This window comes from Juglans regia, chromosome 15, assembly GCF_001411555.2.
Source record: "Juglans regia cultivar Chandler chromosome 15, Walnut 2.0, whole genome shotgun sequence".
Taxonomy (NCBI): Eukaryota; Viridiplantae; Streptophyta; class Magnoliopsida; order Fagales; family Juglandaceae; genus Juglans; species Juglans regia.
In genome coordinates this window covers 11482554-11504322 of record NC_049915.1, presented here as the reverse complement: position 1 = coordinate 11504322, position 21769 = coordinate 11482554, and the positions used below count along the sequence as shown (strand labels likewise).

Here is a 21769-nt window from a genome sequence, read left to right as displayed (position 1 = left end):
GCACAATGCTTGCACACTCACGACTGTAAATATCATTTGTCAATAATAAATGCCATAAAAACTGAGCCATCTACCCATTAGAGTTATTTCCACGATTGAATGCGAGCAGTCGGAAGAACAGAATTAAAAAAAAAAAAAAGGCTCGTGATAATGAATTTCATTTTGAGAAGAAAAATGATAGAACTTCATTATATTCCGAAGCAATGAATTTTTTTTTTCGAACTTTTTAGTTTTCTTAAATAAAATCTTTTACAAATTAGGATCCAACATTAATTGATCAGATCAAATTGATAATAATGATAATGGCGGGAAATAAATAATTCTTTCCCAAAAAGAGGAAGAATCATCACAGGAAAGATAGTAAAAGTGACAATATCAATGTGAGAATAAAAAATTAAGCTCAATAATTGTGAAGGCGACCAAATTATACAAAGCAAATTAAAGCTGGTACGTACAATTATTCAAACTTCGGATGGACAAATTATCGGCAAGTTGATTGAATTTGTGGTGGTCCATGCACCATATGACTCAAACCACCAAATAAAAGAAGAAGATCAATCATCACATGATAAAGAGAAAAAGCATATATAAACAAGAGAAAGAAGCCAGCAAGTTAGGTCCCTACCATGCACGTTCCTATTACAAGAAAATAAATAAATAAATGGGATTCTTGCTATAGTACTCTTGCTTCCTTCTTTTCTCTCACCAAAACTAAAAAGGCCTAAAACAGTGTTTCTTTATTTGCATACTTTCTCCTTCCCATTTTCTGACGAAAACAATGGCAGTGGGAGAGCTCTTTCTTTCTGCATTCCTTCAAGTGTTGTTTGACCGATTGGCGTCTCCTGAGTTGCTGAAATTTGCTCACTGAGAGGGACTTCGAAAACAGCTGGAAAAGTGGAAAAAAACGTTGACAAGAATTCAAAAGGTGCTTGATGATGCAGAGGAGAAGCAACACATTGAAAGGTTAGTGAAAGATTGGCTTGATGATCTCAGAGGCTTGGCCTACGACGTGGAAGATATATTGGATGAGGTCGCCACGGAAGCAGCTTTGCGACGTACATTGATGGCCACTAAAAGTCAAGCTAGCTCTAGTAAGGTACGGAATCTCGTCCCTTGTTGGTTTACTGGTTTAACTCCAAGTGCCGTTAAGATCAAGATTAGACTTGGGTCAAAAATAAAGAAAATCACTGCTAGATTTAATGATCTCGTGACACAAAAAGATCAATTGAATTTGAAGGAAAATTCTAGTCCGAGACCAAGCAAAAGAAGAGAGAGACCTCCCTTAACTTTCGCAGTGACTGGAGATCCAACATACGGTAGGGTGGAAGTCGCAGAGGATATACTTCAATTATTGGTTAGTGAAAAACATGGTGATGCTTTGAATGAAGTTAAGGTGATTCCTATCCTTGGTATGGGGGGTATCGGAAAGACAACATTGGCCCAGCTGGTTTACAATGATAAAAAAGTGGAGAGCTTTTTCCATCTGAAAGCATGGGCTTGTGTTTCTGAAGATTTTGATATTGCTAAAGTCACAAAAACGATTTTACAATCTATGAGCAAGGAACTAGACTGTGCTGACAAATATCTAAGTTGGTTGCAAGTTGAATTGAAGAAAATACTACATGAGAAAAGGTTTCTAGTAATTGTTGATGATGTTTGGAACGAGAACTACAATGATTGGACTCGCTTGCATGCTCCATTTAAAGCAGGGGCTCCAGGAAGTAGTATTATCGTCACAACTCGTAATAAGGGAGTATCATCACTAATGAGAAACAAGGAAGTTGAGCCTTTTCAGTTGGAGTTGTTGTCAAATGAAGCTTGTTTGTCCATATTTACCCATCATGCATTGGAAGCAAGAGACTTCAGTGCCCATCCAAACCTTAAAGATATTGGTGAGGAACACGTTAGAAGGTGTAAAGGCTTGCCATTGGCAGTAAAAACTATTGCAGGAGTCATACGCATTAAACAAAAAGTCCACAATGAGTGGGAAAAAGTTTTGAGGAATAAGATATGGGATATTCCAGCGGAACAAAGTGGAATTCCTTCCTCTCTTATGGTAAGCTATGACAATCTCCCTTCACATTTAAAGAGGTGCTTTGCATACTGCTCAATACTACCAAAGGACTATGAATTTGAGGAGATGGAGGTGGTTATATTATGGATGGCAGAAGGTTTGATTCAACCACGACAAGATGAAGAGGAAATGGAAGATTTGGGTTTCGAGTATTTTTACGATCTGTTGTCAAGGTCATTTTTCCAAAAGTCACGTATTAATGAATCACAATTTGTGATGCATGACCTCATCAATGATTTGGCTCAATCGGTTGCAGGCGATATGTGCTTTAGAATGGAAGATAGGGTTGGAGGTAACAAGCATGAGAATATTCCTATAAAGCCACGCCACTCATCTTATTTGGGAAGTGGATATGATGTAGCTAAAAAGTTTGAGGTTTTTTCTAAATTCAGAAGTTTACGTACATTCTTACCTCTCGTGCTACCATATCCAGGTGGTTGCTATTTGTCTCATCATGTTCATTTTGAATTGGTTCGAACATTACGTTGTTTAAGGGTGTTATCTTTCAACGGATACTGGATAACGGAGCTACTGGATTCTACTGGTGATTTAAAGCATCTGCGGTACCTTGACCTTTCCAAAACTAGAATTAGAAGCCTACCAGAATCAATAGCTACTCCTTACAACTTACAAACATTGTTGTTGAAAGACTGTACTCGTCTAAAAAAATTACCTTCAATGTTTCGAAACTTGGTCAACTTACGCCACCTCAACATTGAAGATGCAAATAGTTTGGAAGGAATGCCTATGCAAATAGGTAAACTAACTTGTCTCCAAATACTATCTAATCTAGTTCTGGGAAAAGACAGTTACTCTGGAATAAAGGAGCTTGGACCTTTGAAGCATCTTCGAGGGACACTTTGCATTTCAAGATTAGAGAATGTGATTGAGCCTAAGGATGCAAAGGATGCTGAATTAATTAAAAAGACAAAAATTAGTGTGTTGTCGTTGAAATGGAGTGGGGACATTGATGAGTCGAAAGACACGACAAGTGAACTAGAGGTACTAAGTGGGCTATGGCCTCACAACGCTTTGTTTGACGAAGTTGAGTATAAGTAACTATGGTGGTACAAAATTTCCGAATTGGTTAAGATCTCCTTCATTTCCTGATATGGTCTCCTTGAGATTAGGAAATTGTTACAAGTGCACATCATTACCTCCATTGGGGCAATATTTGCCATCACTCAGAAATCTTTGGATCTAGGGCATGTCTAATGTGAAGAGTGTTGGTTCTGAATTCTGTGGTGGTAATTTAGAGACTTTGCATTTCGAATACATGGATGAGTGGGAGAATTGGAGTCCTTGTGAAGAATTCCCAAATCTGCATCGGCTTTACCTTCATCATTGTCCGAAGCTATTAGGGAAGATACCAAACAACCTTCCTTTACTAAACGAAGTTAAGATAATTGGTTGTGCGCAGTTGGTGGTCTCACTTTCATGCTTTCAAGATAAATGCAAATTTATAATTGAGAGTTCCTAAGGGGTGGTGTGTGAAAGCAAGGCTACATTTAAATCAATAACATTCTTGGGATCAGTTTCACAAATACTTCAAGGGCTTGATATGGAAGGTTTGTTAGAATTGGAAGAGTTGTCTATTTTCGGTTTTCCCCAACTAGTCTCTTTGGTGGCAGAAGAAGTTGATCAAGAGCATTTCCAGCCATCATTACCCAAGGCATTGATGTACAACAACACGTGTCTTCAGTCTATTTATATTAGCCGTTGTGATTCGCTAACGCATTTTGCAAGAAGCCATCTGCCTCCAACTTTAAAGTGGCTACATATAGGGCACTGCAAGAGTATGAGGAAATTGGTGGAGGATGATGATAATGATACAAACAATAGTACTACTTGTAGTAGTGGCATCACATCTCTTCTTAAGTACTTGCAAGTTATGAATTGTCCATCCCTTGAATCCTTATCATCAAGCGGGGAGTTACCTGCCACGCTTCAACTCCTCCTTATTATGGATTGTCAGAAGCTGGAGTCAGTAGCCAAGAGTTTTCATCATAACTCATTTCTTACAACTATCTCCTTCGACAATTGTGAAAATCTTCAATTCTTGAACGGCATACACAACCTCACCTCGCTTCAATATTTGAAAATAAAGAATTGTCCGAGCATTTTATCATTTCCCAAAGAAGGTCTTCCCCAAATCTAACAAGACTTGAGATCTCTCATCTTAAAACCACTGAAGCCTTGTTCTATTGGGGGCTGGAGAACCTCACTTCTCTTAATGAACTTGAAATCTGTGGATTTCAGCATCTGGTGTCCTTTCCAGAGATGACGTTGCCTACCTCTCTAGCAAGCCTCCGCATCTCAGAATTCTTGAATCTAGAATGCATGTCTTCTGTGTGTTTAAGAAAACTCACCACTCTTAAAACACTCCAGATTTCTGACTACAACAAGCTCATGTGTTTTCCAAAGGATGGCCTGCCTCCCTCACTTCTATAGCTTTATATCTCTTCTTGCCAAAAGTTGATGTCCTTACCAAAGAATGGCCTACATGCCTGCCTCCCTACAGAAACTTGAAATCTTACAATGTCCTTTGCTGGTAGAATGCTGCAAGAAAGATCAGAGAGGAGAGTGGCACGGGATAGCTGACATCCCTTGTGTTCGAATTTAAGGCTTACAAACGGAGGAATAAATCCCAAGGCAAGTTTGAATGGTGGCATTGGGGAGATCCCGTCACTCCAATTGCATGTTGCGACTCTGGTTGGTATGTTGAATGTCTAACTATTCTTCTTGTGTTCTCGTTGGGTTTGCATAACCACATAACAAGTCCTTGTTAAGATTTTTAAATCTCCATGCAAAGAGAGAAAGTCTTTGAACATGCAATTTTTCTATTTTGAAATTGGAAAATTGCTGAACTTGACAAATGATCAAGCTCCAAAACAGCTACATAACTAGATATTGTTCCTCTAATTTTGTCAAGATCAGCAGTATGACAACTGCTAAGGAAAAATTGCATGTTCCAAGGCCTTGTCTCTATGCCAATTAGCAAAATGCCTAGAAGTAGGAATAGATCGAATCATAATATTACTTTTATGTTTAGTTTTTCTTTCCATTTATGGATTTATTATTTTTTTCATTTATGGATTTGCTTCTTGTCAAATTGTCCATTACATGACATTGGGTCATGAATATGATTGTTGAGGATGTCTTTACATCCATATAAATACATAAATCCGTATAAAAAAAAAATTCTCTATTTTACCGATTAAGATTATGAATATATATATATACAGGCTGATGAATATTTATTTGTTCAATGCTTGCAGATTGTTCAAAAGACTGACACAAGTTGTTGCAACTTCTGACTGCCATTTGAAAATTGGATGTGCAAGTAATATTACTTTTCTCTTGCTATTAATTCTGCTATTCATATCCACATAATCAATGTCTGCCTACCTTTCATGTTTCATCGAATGATTGAATTTCAACCGTTAATACCATGTATAAACTACTACCACTTCTTGATACCAATTGGTTAAGGCTTATCTTCTTCTCTTCTTTTCACCAAAAGAACTATCTTCCTTGTCCAATTCATTCCTACCGAGGATGGACAAGGAATGATCTCTGTGCTCTCTTTAAAAAAATTGAGTATAAACTGTTGCCCAAGTAGATAATGATAGTTGTTTGAAAAAAAGAAATTCTAACTTAGAAAAAAATTCTCCTCTCTTTTCTCTCTGGAAAAGGGGTGGAGCGTAGTGAGTGGTTACGTGAGTGGGTACATGGAAACGGTTATAACGAAAAGTAGTGGCGGTCAGGGTGGTGCAAAGTAGTATAAAATTTTCATATGGTGGCTATAGGCGTCTATGAAGGATTTTTGGAGGAGGGTCTTGACGTAAGGGACCAAAGGTGTTTGTATGGTGGTGTCTGTGAAGGGAAAAGGTCGAACAATGGAGGATTTGGAAGAGAAATGGAAGAAACTTAGGCTATTGGAAGAGGAGGTCTCAGACATTGTAATAGAAGAAAATGTATCTGAGGAACTGAGGTATAAGGAACAGAGAAGTTTAGTGGGCAAAGTGCTTTCGTCGAGAACCATAAGTAGGGAGGCATTGGAGACAACAATGGCGAAGATATGGAGGATAAGCAAGGTAGCTAAGTTCATGGAGGTTAGCACGAACACTTTTGTCCTAGTTTTTGAAAACCAAGCTGATAAGCAAAGAGTTTGGGCAGGGAGGCCTTGGCTTTTTTATAGTAATCTGTTAGCCTTGAGGGAGTTTGAGGGTGATGTTCCTTTGCATCGCATAATTTTTGACCATGAAAGCTTCTAGATCAGAATGCATAACCTGCCTTTATCATGCATGACAAAAGAAAGAGGGGTACAAATTGGTAGTACGGTTGGTAAGGTTGAGGAAGTGGATGTTCAGGAGGATGGCTATGGTTGGGGGAGTTATCTGAGGGTTCGGGTTTGTGTGAATTTGACACAGGCTTTGGCAAGAGGACGAACTCTAAAGGTGAAGGGAGAGAGTATATGGATCCCTTTTAGTTATGAGAAAATGCCTTGCATTTGTTTTTCCTGTGGATGCATTGTTCACGGGATTAATGGATGTTGCAGTGTTATGGAAGATTTAGAGAGTAAGGAAGAGCAATATGGGGCCTGGTTGAGGGCTACCCAGTTTCAAAGAAGTAAAAACTTTAGTAACTTTTCTAGAAGGGAAGATGGGTTAAATAAATGGAGAAAGGAAGAAACTAGGCCGTTTCATGGTGAGAAAAGTAGGGATAAGAAAGAAGAGGAGGAGGAGGCTAGAGGGGGAGATGAAGCTAAGGGGGAAAAATGAGATAAGAGGAAGAGATGAGAGATAACATTTCAGAAAGTTCTATTAATGGGAGGGAAGGGGAGAATAATACTTTAATTAATAAACAGAAAGTGAATATGAGTATGAGGGGAGGACAAAATCATATAGAGAAGGGTATGGTAGAACTGTTTAAGGTGGAACTGAGAGAGGAGGTGGCTTTTCAGGTTGGAGGTATGAATACTGAAGATGGGGAGAGAAAGTTGAGTCTGAGTGAGGTTGCAGTTCAGAATAAGTGCAGGAAGGGAGCAGTGCAGGCCATAAAAAAAGGAACATGGAAGAGGAAAGCAAGGAAAAAATAAATAAGGGAGGACTTAGCAGTTATGTCTGAGAATAAATAGAGGAATGGGGAATCTAGTTTAGCAGGAAAGGAAGGGGAAAAAATAGAAAGAAGGGGAAATGGAGTATGGGTGTAGAGGGAGAAGATAGTGTGTTTGTAGTGGCGGAGGCCGAGATTCAGCCCCGCCCATTATCATGAAAATCTTAAGTTGGAACTGTTGAGGATTGGGGAATCCTCGGACAGTTCAAGATCTTTGCATTATGGCAGAGAAGAATAAACCCAGTTTGGTCTTCATTATGGAAACAAAGATTAGAAGTAGTAGGATTGAATGTTTAAAGAGAAGAGTAGATTGTGAGGGATGTTTTACGGTGGATGCGGTGGGGAAAGGGGGAGGACTGGCCTTATTTTGGAATATAAATGTGGGAGTAGAAATTGTGAATTATTTCCAAAGGCATATTAATGCTTGGATTATGGATGAAGGGGTTGATAAGAGATGGTTGTTGACTTGTTACTATGGACAGCCTGAAACTACAAAAAGGAAGGAGTCATGGAATTTGTTAAAATCCTTTAAACCACAAACCCAAGTTGGGTGGTGTGTGGTGGGGGATTTTAATGAAATTCTTGTTAACAGTGAAAAGGAAGGGGGAAGAGTTAGACCAGAGGGGCAGATGGTCTTATTCAGGGAGGCTCTTACTAATGGTAATCTTTATGATTTGGGTTGGAAGGGGGATAGATTTACATGGAGTAACCTGCATGCTGATGAATCATTTACCAAAGAAAGGTTAGATAGGGTTGTTGCAAACCCTGAATGGAGAGAGGAATATAAGGAGTCATGGGTTGAAGTTTTGGTGAGTAGTACTTCTAACCATAAACTTTTGTTAGTTCACGTACAGAAGCAAAAAGAAGTTGTTGGGGTTAAGAGAAGATCCTTTAAGTATGAAGCAAATTGGGCCTTAGAAGATGATTGTGAACTAGTTATAAAGACAACATGGAAGAAGGAAGCTGAAAGGAGGAACCCCTCGAATAAGGTGGTTAAGTTACTTGACAACATCAAGGTAGCTTTTCAGAAATGGAGCAAAAAGTTAAAAAATGGGGGAAAAAGGGATATTGATGAAAAATCAAAACTGTTGCAGAGGCTACAGGAGGATGAAAATAGGAGTAATGCAAATCAGATAAGGAGAGTGAAAGAAGAACTGAATCTATTGTTGGACAAGGAAGATCTGAGATGGAGATAGAGGGCAAAAACAAATTGGTATAAGCTTGGAGATAGAAATACAAAGTATTTCCATGCTTGTGCTAATCAAAGGAAAAAAAGGAATCTTATTAAAGAAGTGGTGAATGAAAGCAGTAGGAGAGTCACTGGGCATGAAGAAATCGAGGAAACTTTCAGAAGGTATTTTATGAAACTATTTCAGACAACTAGTCCTAATAGAGAGGAGATTGATGATTGTATTAAAGTTATGGAAGCTAAGGTTACTCCTGAAATGAATGACTGGATCTCAAAGAGTTTTTCAAGGATAGAGGTAGAAGAGGCAGTCAAGCAAATGGGACCCTTGAAGTCCCCTGGTCCAGATGGGTTTGGAGCTTGTTTCTTCCAAAACCATTGGAGTGTGGTTGCAGAGGAAGTGTGTCATGCATCTTTATCTGTTCTTAATGTTAATTCTTTGGACTCTTCTCTTAACTATACCTTCATTGCTTTGATACCAAAAGTAAAAGATCCTAAGATGGTGAGTGACTTTAGACCCATAAGTCTTTGTAATGTCATTTATAAACTTGTATCAAAAACCATTACGAACAGATTCAAGAAAGTGTTATCAACTATCATTTCTCCCACTCAAAGTGCTTTCCTACCTGGGAGAATGATAAGTGACAATATTATGATAGCTTATGAACTGTTACATTCTATGAAAACAAGGAAGAGGGGGAAGGTGGGAAACATGGCCATTAAGTTGGACATGTCTAAGGTCTATGATCGAGTGGAATGGAAGTTCTTGGAGGCAGTGATGTTAAGGCTTGGTTTCTGTGAAAAATGGGTGAAGCTCATTATGAAGTGTGTCTATTCAGTGACCTTATCGTTGTTGATTAATGGGAAGGTAGGTCACATTTTCAAGCCTTCAATGCTTAATTTTCATGAGAAACAGAATTTTATTAGAGGGATGCAAGTGTCTCGAGGGGGAACTAGTATCAATCATCTTTTCTTTGCAAATGATTGTATACTATTAATGGAATAAGATGCAAGAGCTGTTGAATAGATATGAAAAAGCCTCAGGATAGTTTTTGAACAAAGGGAAGACTTCAGTTTTTTTCAACAGTAATACTAAGGAGGATAAAAGAAGGACCATGGTGGCTGGGGCTTCAGCGGCTTGTGGTAGTTATGAGAAATATTTAGGTCTTCAAGCTTCGGTAGGAAGGTTTAAATAACATACTTTTAGAGCTTTAAAAGAAAGGGTCTGGCAGAGGATTTCTAGTTGGAAAAACAGCTTTCTTTCACAAGCTGGAAAAGAAGTTTTCATTAAGGTTGTGCTCCAAGCCATTCCTACATATACTATGAGTGTGTTTAAGCTTCCCGTGAAGCTGTGCAAGGATATGAATGGTTTATTTTTTAAATTATGGGGGGTAAGTTGTGGCGACCCCCGTGTTATTTTAGTGGAGTTCGTGACACTAGGATGATGACCACACAGATCACGCACCCCATCGACCAGTGGTCAGAGTGTGAACAACATACAACAAGTGTACAAAATAATATTCGCAGCGGAGAAATAAAAAGTCTTTCTTTATTCAGTACCAAAATTTGTTAAAAAAAATAATAAAATAACTTTACAAGAATTATACAATCATCCGACAGATAAATTAAAGACATGAAATATCAGAAGGAAAACAAATCCTAAAATGGTGAACAACAAATCAGCAACTTATACTTCTGGCGGAGTCAGCCCCTCAGGTACAAACTCTGGCTCTCCGTCAGACTCTACGGCACCATAAAACGGAACCGTAGGGTAAAACACCACAATGAGATTATGACATCTCAGCAAGTAATTAACCAAAATAACATCCAATAGATAAAATCACGCGTCCCCACACGGACATAATCCACATAAAACAACAGCTCATGTTCTTTTTTCTCAAAATATCCTTTTTAAACCACTCACGCCAAAATCCCATTTTGGTCCAATCATAACCATTATTTTATTAAGCATGCGCCACGGTCTCCCCAATGGACAGTCCGCACAACCTGGCTCTCTTCATCACATCACGGGTAACGTCTGTGCATGAGATTTCGTAACGAGCGATGCCCAGTTCCGCGCCTAGCGCATACATGACCAAGCATCCTCTAACATCGCCAGCCAAAGGTCACAGGATCAGTACGAGAGCGTTACTGTCTCGTCCATTCCTATCGTCACCCTGCGACAACTCAGGGGATGTCACGTCAGTCTGTTACGCTCCCGAGTGACCAGAGAAGCTCCACCGAGATAATGCCCCATCTCGGCTTGGGTCGTGAAATACACGCACCCACACAATAGTAACAATTTCCAACAGACAACGTGACATCACCGCACAATTTAATAAAACAATAAATATGCTTTTCAACAGTTTATTGGAATACACATTTAAATAATTCATTTACAAATTCTCAATAAACGCCGAAATATAGTTTCACAACTACACGCATAATCCCAACCTCCAATCCGGCCCAAGGCCCAATTACAATAATTCTAACATAATCAATATTTACAACAAAGATAACAGTTTACAAAATATAAATACAACAGTTATAAAGTCAATTAATATCACTTGATGGAAAATTACATACACATGATGGATGAGAAAATATGAAAGATCAATTGAAATAGACAGTTTATACAAGGCAGCGGCGCAACAGCGGCACATGGCAAGACAGTGCCCAAAAACTTGGTTTTTGTTACACAACAGCAACCAACAAATTCTCACAATTTAGAACAAACACCAAGCACGGTCAAAAACCTTAAGCTTTCGGATTCCCAACAAAATCACAATTAAGTCTCAAATACCAACAAATGCAAAAAGCTTTAAGCGAGAGAAGGAAGATGAGGTTTTCGTCCCCAACAATTGTGCAAGCCGTGGCCTATAAATAGACCAAAGTGGTGGTTTGCATGGCACTCGTGTCGCTCGGGCGAAGAAGAGAAATGGTAGCTCAAGCCGTGCGTGGCAGTGGACAAGGTCTCGCGCGGACGCGTGGCTCGGCGGCAAGCGCAATTCACACGGAAGCCATGCACAAAGCCACCGAGGAGCTTGCGGAAGGAGGTGGCGGCCGCGTGGGGTAGGAGTCGGACAGCTAGCACTTCGGGATGCATGCCGAACGGCACGAGATGAAGAGGAAAGGTGGAGGTGGCTCATGGCTAGGATCCGCTTTCGGCAGCAGCTGCGTGCCGCGCGCATGAAGAAGAAAGAAGAAGAAGAAGAAGGAAGGAAGGAGAAGGAAATGGTGTTGTGCGGCGCAAGGGAGAAACGCATGAAACCCTAAGGGTTTCAATACCAAACGGCGCCGTTCGAATAAAGGGGAGGGGTTGGGCTTCAGAACGTACGGGCCGGGCTTCAACTGGCGCACGGAAAGGGCTGGGGCTTCAGGTTGGGCCCTGTTTCGCTCGGGCTGGTCACTAGTTGCTGGGTTTCGAGCCTCACAAAACGGGCTGGATCAATTAAAACACACACATGGCCCAGTAAAATTAAAACATAGAATTTGTAACTAAAAAGCCCACAATAAATAAAACCCACTACAAATAAAACACTACAAAAATAACCTCAATAATAAAAGAAATAAAAACTCAATTTAAAACAGACCAAAATAAATAAAAATTAATAATTAAAATAATACAACAAATAAAATAACACTTAAATAATAAAAATACCAAGAGTATAAACAACATAACACATATAAAATTTACACAACAACTAGCAAAAATTGAGATCTCACAACCTCCCCTCCTTAAAAGAAATTTCATCCTCGAAATTGCTAAGTTCCTTTATTGAATCCAAAACAAGATACAACACAAAGTTTAAAACAAGTTTTGAGAAAGAAAACAAGCATTTAAAACTAGTCGAACAAGTAAAGGTAAAATTTTCTCATGACTGCTTCTCGCTCCCATGAATAATCTTGAGCCAAAGGATCTCCAAAATATTTTGACAAGGCAATACGGTAAGCAATAGGTCCAACCACCTCCAGAATATGAAAAGGGCTAATATACCTCGGGCTAAGTTTCCCTTTCTTACCAAAACGCTTAACACCTTCCATTAGGGAAACTTTGAGGTATACCCAATCATCTCCTCACATAATAGATCTCTCCTCCTCGTGACCAATCGGAGCGGCAAAATGATCAATGAACTCCCGCTCTGCAATCGTAGCAACCTCCACTAGCTGTTGAAAGGTTGGAATTTGCAGACAAGCAACCTGTCTACGAATCTCTCGATGTAGACCCTCCTGAAATCGCTCAATACGCATCTCCTCTGTGGCAATTAAATGCGTAGCAAATTTTCCGAGTTCTATAAACTTCCGACTGCTCAACCGTCATCTCCCCTTGCACTAAATTATTAAACTCTCGGGCCATCTGCTTCCTCATAGTGTTCGGGAAGAAACGATCATTGAATTCCCTTTTAAAACGTACCCAAGATACCGCTACAATAGATCCTAACTCCATTTCCAAAAGCTCTCGCTTAGTCTCCCACCAAGCAGTTGCATCACCTTGCAGTAGATAACTTGCGTATAAAACTTTCTGAACTTCAGAACACCCACAGATCTCGAACGTCTTTTCGAGATTGCTAATCCACCTCCCATCACGAAGTGGATCCTCTTGTCTGGAAAAAGCAGGGGTCCTATGAGCTAAAAAGCGTTCATACGGACAACCGCTCTGTTGCTCCCTTTCCAGCTGAAAATTCTATTGAAGAACTTCTGTCATATGAGTTAAGGCTCTAGCCAAAACGAGATTTTCATCAACATGGGACACGTCGTTCTCAAGTTCTGGATGTGGCATTCCTGATCGGTCCATCCTTCTAATAAAACGTGTCTTTTAAATCTCAATATTTTTAAAAAATAAACAATTTAAAATATAACAAAATTTTCTGGTACTGCACCTAGGTATTATCACGGTGTTACCCAGAGCCAGATCGCTCTGATACCACCTGTGGCGCCCTCGACCCCCAACGTGTTATTTTAGTGGAGTTCGTGACACCGGGATGATGACTACACGGATCACGCACCCCATCGACCAGTGCTCAGAGTATGTACAACATACAACAAGTGTACAAAATAATATTCGCAGCGGAGAAATAAAAAGTCTTTCTTTATTCAGTACGAAAATTTGTTAAAAAAAATAGTAAAATAAATTTACAAGAATTATACAATCATCCGACAGATAAATTAAAGACATGAAATATTAGAAGGAAAACAAATCCCAAAATGGTGAACAACAAATCAGCAACTTATACTTCTGGCGTAGTCGGCCCCTCAGGTTCAAACTCGGGCTCTACGTCAGACTTTACAGCATCATAAAACGGAACCGTAGGGTAAAACACCACAATGAGATTATGACATCTCAGCAAGTAATTAACCAAAATAACATCCAATAGATAAAATCACGCGTCCCCATACGGACATAATCCACATAAAACAACAGCTCATGTTCTTTTTTCTCAAAATATCCTTTTTAAACCACTCACGCCAAAATTCCATTTTGGTCCAATCATAACCATTATTTTATTAAGCATGCGCCACGGTCTCCCCTATGGACCATCCGCACAACCTGGCTCTCTTCGTCACATCACGGGTAACGTCCGTGTATGAGACTTCGTAACGAGCGATGCCCAGTTCCACGCCCATCGCGCACATGACCAAGCATCCTCTAACCTCGCCAGCCAAAGGTCACGGAATCGGTACGAGAGCGTTACCGTCTCGTCCGTTCCCGTTATCGCCCTGCGACAACTCAGGGGATGTCACGTCAGTCTGCTACGCTCCCGAGTGACCAGAGAAGCTCCACCAAGATAATGCCCCATCTCGGCTTAGGGTCGTGAAACACACGCACCCACACAACAGTAACAATTTCCAACAGACAACATGACATCACCGCACAATTTAATAAAACAATAAATATGCTTTTCAACAGTTTATTGGAATACATATTTAAATAATTCATTTACAAATTCTCAATAAACGCCGAAATATAGTTTCACAACTACACGCATAATCCCAACGTCCAATCCGGCCAAGGCCCAATTACAATAATTCCAACATAATCAATATTTACAACAAAGATAACAGTTTACAAAATATAAATACAATAGTTATAAAGCCAATTAATATCACTTGATGGAAAATTACATACACACGATGGATGAGAAAATCTGAAAGATCAATCGAAATAGACAGTTTATACAAGGCGGCGGCACAACAGCGGCACAAGGCAAGACAGTGCCCAAAAACTTGGTTTTTATTACATGGCAGCAACCAACAAATTCTCACAATTTAGAACAAACACCAAGCACGGTCAAAAACCTTAAGCTTTCGGATTCCCAACAAAATCACAGTTAAGTCTCAAATACCAATAAATGCGAAAAGCTTTAAGCGAGAGAAGGAAGATGAGGTTTTCGTCCCCAACAATTGTGCAAGCCGTGGCCTATAAATAGACCAAAGTGGCGGTTTGCATGGCACCCGTGTCGCTCGGGCGAAGAAGAGAAATGGTAGCTCAAGCCGTGCGTGGCAGTGGAGAAGGTCTCACTCGAACACGTGGCGTAGCGGCAAGCACAGTTCACACGGAAGCCATGCACAACGCCACCGAGGAGCTTGCGGAAGGAGGTGGTGGCCGCATGGGGTAGGAGCCGGACAGCTAGCACTTCGGGATGCATGCCGAACGACACGAGACGAAGAGGAAAGGTGGAGGTGGCTCACGGCTGGGATCCACTTTCGGCAGCAGCTGCGTGTCGCGCACAGGAAGAAGAAAGAAGAAGAAGAAGAAGAAGGAAAGAGAAGGAAATGGTGCTGTGCGGCGCAAGGGAGAAACGCATGAAACCCTAAGGGTTTCAATACCAAACGGCGCCGTTCGAATAAAGGGGAGGGGCTGAGCATCAGAATGCACGGGCTGGGCTTCAACTGGCACACGGAAAGGGCTGGGGCTTCGGGTTAGGCCCTGTTTCGCTCGGGCTGGTCACTAGCTGCTGGGTTTCGGGCCTCACAAACCGGGCTGGATCAATTAAAACACACACGGCCAAGTAAAATTAAAACACAGAATTTGTAACTAAAAGGCCCACAATAAATAAAACCCACTACAAATAAAACACTACAAAAATAACCTCAATAATAAAAGAAATAAAAACTCAATTTAAAACAGACCAAAATAAATAATTAAAATAATACAACAAATAAAATAACACACTTAAATAATAAAAATACCAAGAGTATAAACAACATAACACATATAAAATTTACACAACTAGCAAAAATTGAGATCTCACATAAGCAGCATAAGGATGGGGGCATTCAATGGAGGAGATGGGAACATTTGGGAAAGCAGAAAGGAAATGGAGGCATGGGATTTCGGGACTTGGAGAGTTTTAATTTAGCTCTCTTAGCTAAACAAGGGTGGAGGCTTCTAAAGTATCCTGATTCTTTAGCAGCTGTGGTTTTCAAGGAAAAGTATTTTAGGCAATCACATTTTTTGGAAGGAAAACTTGGTTATCAACCTTCATTAATATGGAGAAGCATTTGGGCTACAAAAGATTTGCTTCAAGAGGGATTAAGGTGGAGAGTGGGGGATGGAAGTAAGATTCAGATTTGGGGATCTAAATGGCTGCCAACTCAATTATCTTTTTCACTTCAGTCACCAGTTTCAATATTGAGGGAAGATTCAAAGGTGGATGAGTTGATTGACAAACATAATAGGGTATGGGATGAAGGAAGAATTAGAGCTATTTTTTCATGTGAAGAGGATGAGCAAATTCTTAATATTCCCTTGTGTAAAGGCAATGCACTAGACAAGTTAGTATGGGGTCCATCAAAGAAAGGAGCTTTTACTGTCAGCAGTGCCTATTATTTGCAACTTGAAAGATTGAGAAACAGAAGAGGCACATGTTCAAATGAAGAAATGGAAGACAAGAGATGGAGGAATATTTGGGATCTTGAAGTACCAGGAGTGGTTAAGTTATTTTTATGGAAAGCATGAAGTAATCTATTACCCACTATGAATAATATATTCAACAGAAAAGTTGTGCAAGACCCAAAATGCCCATCTGTTTTGCAGAAGAAGAGTCAGTCATGCATGCTCTTTGGGAATACAGCAGTAAATGATATTTGGGCTGATGGGAGGAGTATAGTTCAGAAGTGGAGTAGTAAGGAGGAGGATTTTATGCAGTTGTGGGAGAAACTGATGGCAAGATTGAATATGTCATAGCTTGAAGAGATGGCAGTTCTGTTTAGGAGAGTGTGGTTTAGGAGGAATGAAAGTTCTTTTGAGGAAAGACTCTCTCTTGTCCTAGGAAAATACTTATTTTAGCCAAAGAAGGTTTGGAAGAGTATAAGAAGTCACAAAGGAGGCAGAGGAAGGATGACCATCCATCAAGTGCAGCTAGTAACAGACATAAATGGCATAAACCAGAGGCTGAGTTTGTTAAGGTCAACTGGGATGCATCACTAGACTTGAAGAGTAAGAGAATGGGAGTGGGAATTATGATTAGAGATGAGAAGGGAGAGACAATGGTGGCTATATGTGATCAGAGGAAGTATGTACAGAATCCAACAATGGCAGAATGTCATGCACTTTAGAAGGCAGTGGAGCTGTGTAATGATTTAAACATCCAAAAGGCTATGTTTGAAGGAGATGCAAAGGGCATTGTTACAGCAGTTAACAGTGAGGAGGAGGATTTGTCCAGTGTTGGTCCTTTAGTTGAAGATATACGTTCAGTGTTCAAAAATAGGCCAAATTGGTCTTTACAGTTTGCATATAGAGAAAAGAATAGAGTGGCTCATACACTAGCTAAGGAAGCTTTGAAGTTAGTAGAAGCTAAAATTTGGATAGAAGAAATTCCAGCTTTTATTGTAAACTGTCTGGAATTAGACAAACTTTGCAACACTTAAAGTTTGATTAATGAAGTGTTGAGGTTTATTTCAAAAAAAAAAAAAAAAAAAGTAGATAATGATAGTGCCATTGAAAAAGATCATAGAAGGTTAAATTCTCTAATGAATTAGTAGTGTTGGATCGGAATTCTATTTTTGTGTTGAATCGGAATTGATTATAGTAGTGTTGTAACGAGCATACTCAAATTCATTTCTGCATTCCTGACAACAGACTCAATTTAACATTTTAGAGACCCAAAATTGAGACTCACGTTTGCTGAAGATCACGGCTGCTTTGAAGCCATTGCAGAAGCCAATAACCAGTTCTCAAGTTCCCAGGCCAAGCATATTCACAGGCAGTGGCCGTTAGAAGCCTTTGCCATTACAAATTGCAGAAGAAGCAGGCTAGAAGAGCAAACTATACCATCATACTCTCTGTCATTGGACTGCAAAAATATGGGGTGAAGTTCTAGGTTGCCTTGGACAAATCTGAGAAAGTAGGTTGGGGTGTTGATTTCCCTATTTGTTTGTAGAAATCCATTGAAATTGTTGTAATCAATGTTTGGAAAATTTTTCTTTTTTGTGGAGTTCTTCCATTTTGATTTTCTAACTTTTTTTTGTAAGTATAAATGGTATATTTCATTATCAACAAAAAAATCAGTCATTACAATATTTCTCCCTTAGCACAGAATCATAATCTATAAGGGACCCTCCTCTATCCACACGTATTCTTCAGTACAAGTAAGAGCCAATTTGGCCAGTAAATGAACTACATTATTAGCTTCCCTATGGGTAAAATTCACAACCCAGTTCAAGTTGTCCTCAAGCATCCTTTTGCTATTTGTGTCCTTTTCAATTACCAGTGAGTCTCCCTCCAAAATCACATTGGACAGACCCAACTCTAGACATAGGTTCATGGCTCTTCTCAGAGCATGTGCCTCAGCCATAACAGGCTTCAAGTGAGCATTCATCATTGAGCAAAGACAAGCAAGAATCTCCCCTTCCGAGTCTCTGATTTCACATCAAGAGCTCCATCCCAATTCACTTTACAAACCATAGTATCAGGTTTCTCCCACCTAACCAAACTCCTGTCCACATGATTAGGTTTGAGGTTAATGTTTGCTGCTCTGAAATCATCCATGTTCTGCTTAGCAGCAAGGAGTAGTGACCTCGGGCTCGCAAACTTCTTCTCAAAGATGAATGAGTTTCCTCTCAGCCAGATTCTCCTCATTGGGCAGGCCACTAAGCCAACCTCCTCTTCTTCCAAGCACATATTCAGTTGTTTCCATAATTCCATTTTACAACCAACCAAGTCTCTTCCTCATTCTACTTTATGCAACAACCACTGCTTGATGCTTGGTCGCCGTTACTTATTCTTCATCCATAGTGATGCTTTTTTCTCCACTACCAAGACTTCTGGCTGTTCCATTTGTTTTGGCTTCCAAAATTTTCTTATCTCGAGATTTCTTGGATTTTCATGATCTTATGCAAGAATGCTTCCTCCACATTCAGATTATCTAGTGCAGATGTTTCCATGAATTACCCAAATCAGATTTCTCTTTGGCTTCTGGGTCCCATCTGAGTTAGATTAATATTATCTTTCTCTTCTTAACTATCATTACAACGTTGGGGAAAATATCAATGGAGAAAGTCCTCTGGCTGAGTTTAAACTAGACCCACCCTTGCAAGCAACTTTAGCTGAGTTTCTCCAATATTAAAAAAAAAAAAAAAACAAGAAAAACCCTTTGCTTTGGTGTTCTATAACTCTTGTATCTGTTTCTGGATTTATTTTGTCTTTCATAATCTATATGTTTGGAACCAATCTATATAGAAGAAGTTTGATCAATCAAAACGAATGGTGGGTGATAAAGAAATAAAAAAACACAGATATAGAAAGAATTGCAAACTTTATATTCCAGTAAGCCTTGAGATAAGATTTGATTTCCCAACCCTAAAGTCTCCAGTAAAGAACTGTCTTGAATAGATAATCACAATCTTCATCAAATGCATCAGCCATTTACTTTGTATTCTTTTGCTCTCAATCTCTCTAATCAAGACAGAAAGAAAAAAGGAAAAGAAGAAAACTTTGAGGAGAAAATGATGTTTATAAGAAGAGGGAAATATCTATATCTATATCAGTATATATATATATATACACACGTATGTATGTATGTATGTATTTCAAACAAAGTACTTTTAGCAGTTCCTTTGGCATTGTTTTTTGGAGGGTACAGAGTATTTAAAGCATTGAGATTGTGATGGGTTGATTTCCCTACATTCAAAATAATTTGAGGTTGTGATTCTTTTTTCTCAATTCCCTTTTTTCTCCATCACAGTGCAGCTATCCTCAAGGTTGTATATTTGTTTGTAGAAAACTATTGAAATTGTTGGAATCAATGTTTTGAAAATTTTTCTTTATGTGAAGTTCTTCCATTTTGATTTTCAAACTGAATTGATACAAACATACACTACAAGAAAATAAGTCATTTCCAGCGATTTTATGATTGTCGCAAAACAAATCACCGTAATTAACCCCTATTTGCGGCGATTTTTGTCTGGCCGCCGAAATCCAACCCAATGTATTCGGAAGATTGAGTATGAAATTACTGTTCATTTATTTCCGGCGACATTTTTTATTTTTGCGGCGAGTTGTTCTTGCCGAAAATAGGTTTTTTTTACTGTATATACATTTTATTTGCAACGAATGGTAAAATCGCCAGAATAGATGAATTTGCAGCAACTAAATGTGTATCAGCGGTGACTTTTTTATATATCGCGGGTACTTTGTCCGCTGCAATAAACAATTTTTACTGTATTAAAATTTATTTTCCATCGAATACGAAAAGCGCCGCAATAGATAATTATTGTGGCGAAAATTGTTGCCGTAAAATATTTGTAGCCCCTGAAAGTATTATTAACGGCGATGTAAACACGCCGCAAAAATATTATTAAATTAAAAGCCCCACTCGTTTTCCTTTTCATTTCCCTCCATCCAGTCTCCCCATCTCCCCCCTCTCTCTCTGCAATCCCTCCGTCGCAAAGAACCCGGGCCGTCGCCCACAGCCCGTGGCCAACATTCACACCCCGCCACCGCCACCTCAAGTCGAAGGCCACCCACTCCTTCTCCCCCAGCTCCCGCCGGATCCCTTGCCTCCCCGAATCTGGCATCACTCCTCTCTCTCTCGGATTTCTCTATTTCACCGCCTCTAGGGGCGCCGTTTGCCACCACCCACACGTCGACGCCATCGCCAGTTCTCCGTCGGAGCCCCCTTCTCCACCAGGCCTAGCCCAGTTCTTAGTTCGAGGCCCTCCTTCTCTCCCTTGCTCTGTTTGCAGCCCACGGCCACAGGTCTCGCCAGCGCCACTGTGCTCCTTCCGAGCGACCACTCCACGCCAAGCGACCACCACGACCATCCCTGATATTGCCTTATGTTTTCACATTGTTGGGTTCTTTTCATTCTTGTTATATTGCCTTATGTTTTCATATGTTTGTTTATGGGTTTGTTTATATCTGTGTTTAATTTATCAATTAATATTTCTTTTTTCTTTTTTGAAGAATGAACTTTTTTCCAGGTTCACAAGGATTCCAGAAATCCATTTATAATGTCTTCTGCAAAATTGCAGATGGTAGTGGCACCATGCTGGTAATATAGGATTTTCTTAGCTTTTTTAGCAAGTATATCTTATATATATTCTAATATCTATTAGTACCATATAAAAGATAGTGGGATATGAGACATTGATGCAATTGCCTAGATTAAACAGTTTTTGGGAAAAAGAAGCTTGTTTTGAAAAAAAAGCATTACGTAGGAGTTTATTTTTATCCCCTGAAAGCATAAGTGTATAATTTTCATATATGGATCAGTTATTTTGATGTCTCTATATTTCATATATGATTGTTTTCATTTTTATAAAAAAATGTTGTTCTTTTTAGGGGTTTACCTTTCTCTTGCTGGAGATGGAAACCACTTTTATTTATGAATCTATACATGTATTTGAACCTTTTATATCTGGTCAGTCTCTCACATTTAGCCAACTTGCTTTGTGGACGTTGCCTCAATATGCCAAATTGAGCCATTAAAATTGCTACTATTGCTGTATGTGTTTCTTTTGTAATTTGATATATATTTATTATTGTGTGGAGAATTTTATTTTCCTACAACCTTTATTGAAATCTTGTAGGTCACCATAGTAGTAGTTGCAGTACCCGAAGGGCTTCCCTTGGTTGTTACCTTAACGTAAGTTTGCCTGGCCTTATATATAATTTTGTTCAGATTCTTGACTTTCTTAATCTCTCCTACATTTCAACCCATGTTCTGTTATTTTACTATTTTTTTTCCGTAGTTCTTGTATTACCTTCAATTTATATATAGCTCAGATTGGTATTACCAACATCACCAATTTCTTCATGGCTCAAGCAATTGAGATATTCTAAGCCTTCTTTCCCATTAACTTGCAGATGGTGCTGCTTCTAATGGGAAAGTAGTGCAACCCATATCCATAGAATTTATTCATAAATCACACTAATTATAGAAACTTTG

At 39.4% G+C, this 21769-nt stretch overlaps 1 protein-coding gene across 2 annotated transcripts; it reads left to right on the top strand.

Moving 5' to 3' along the window:
* The first annotated feature begins 746 nt into the window (after positions 1–746).
* LOC108981602 (putative disease resistance RPP13-like protein 1) lies at positions 747–21498 on the top strand. Of its 2 annotated transcripts, XM_035685664.1 has the most exons (4): positions 747–4790; positions 5353–5417; positions 20785–20872; positions 21411–21498. In XM_035685664.1, the coding sequence occupies exon 1, from the start codon at positions 1064–1066 to the stop codon at positions 3131–3133; it is 2070 nt and encodes a 689-aa protein (XP_035541557.1). In that variant the 5' UTR covers positions 747–1063; the 3' UTR covers positions 3134–4790; positions 5353–5417; positions 20785–20872; positions 21411–21498. The 2 variants fall into 2 exon arrangements, with proteins under 2 accessions (XP_035541557.1, XP_035541556.1); XM_035685663.1 differs by lacking the exons at positions 20785–20872; positions 21411–21498 and adding an exon at positions 17461–17711.
* Positions 21499–21769: the final 271 nt, after the last annotated feature.

What these genes read in the sequence shown, in the direction of transcription:
- LOC108981602 (XM_035685664.1), top strand. Translation starts at nt 1,064, where the DNA reads ATGGCCACTAAAAGTCAAGCTAGCTCTAGTAAGGTACGGAATCTCGTC.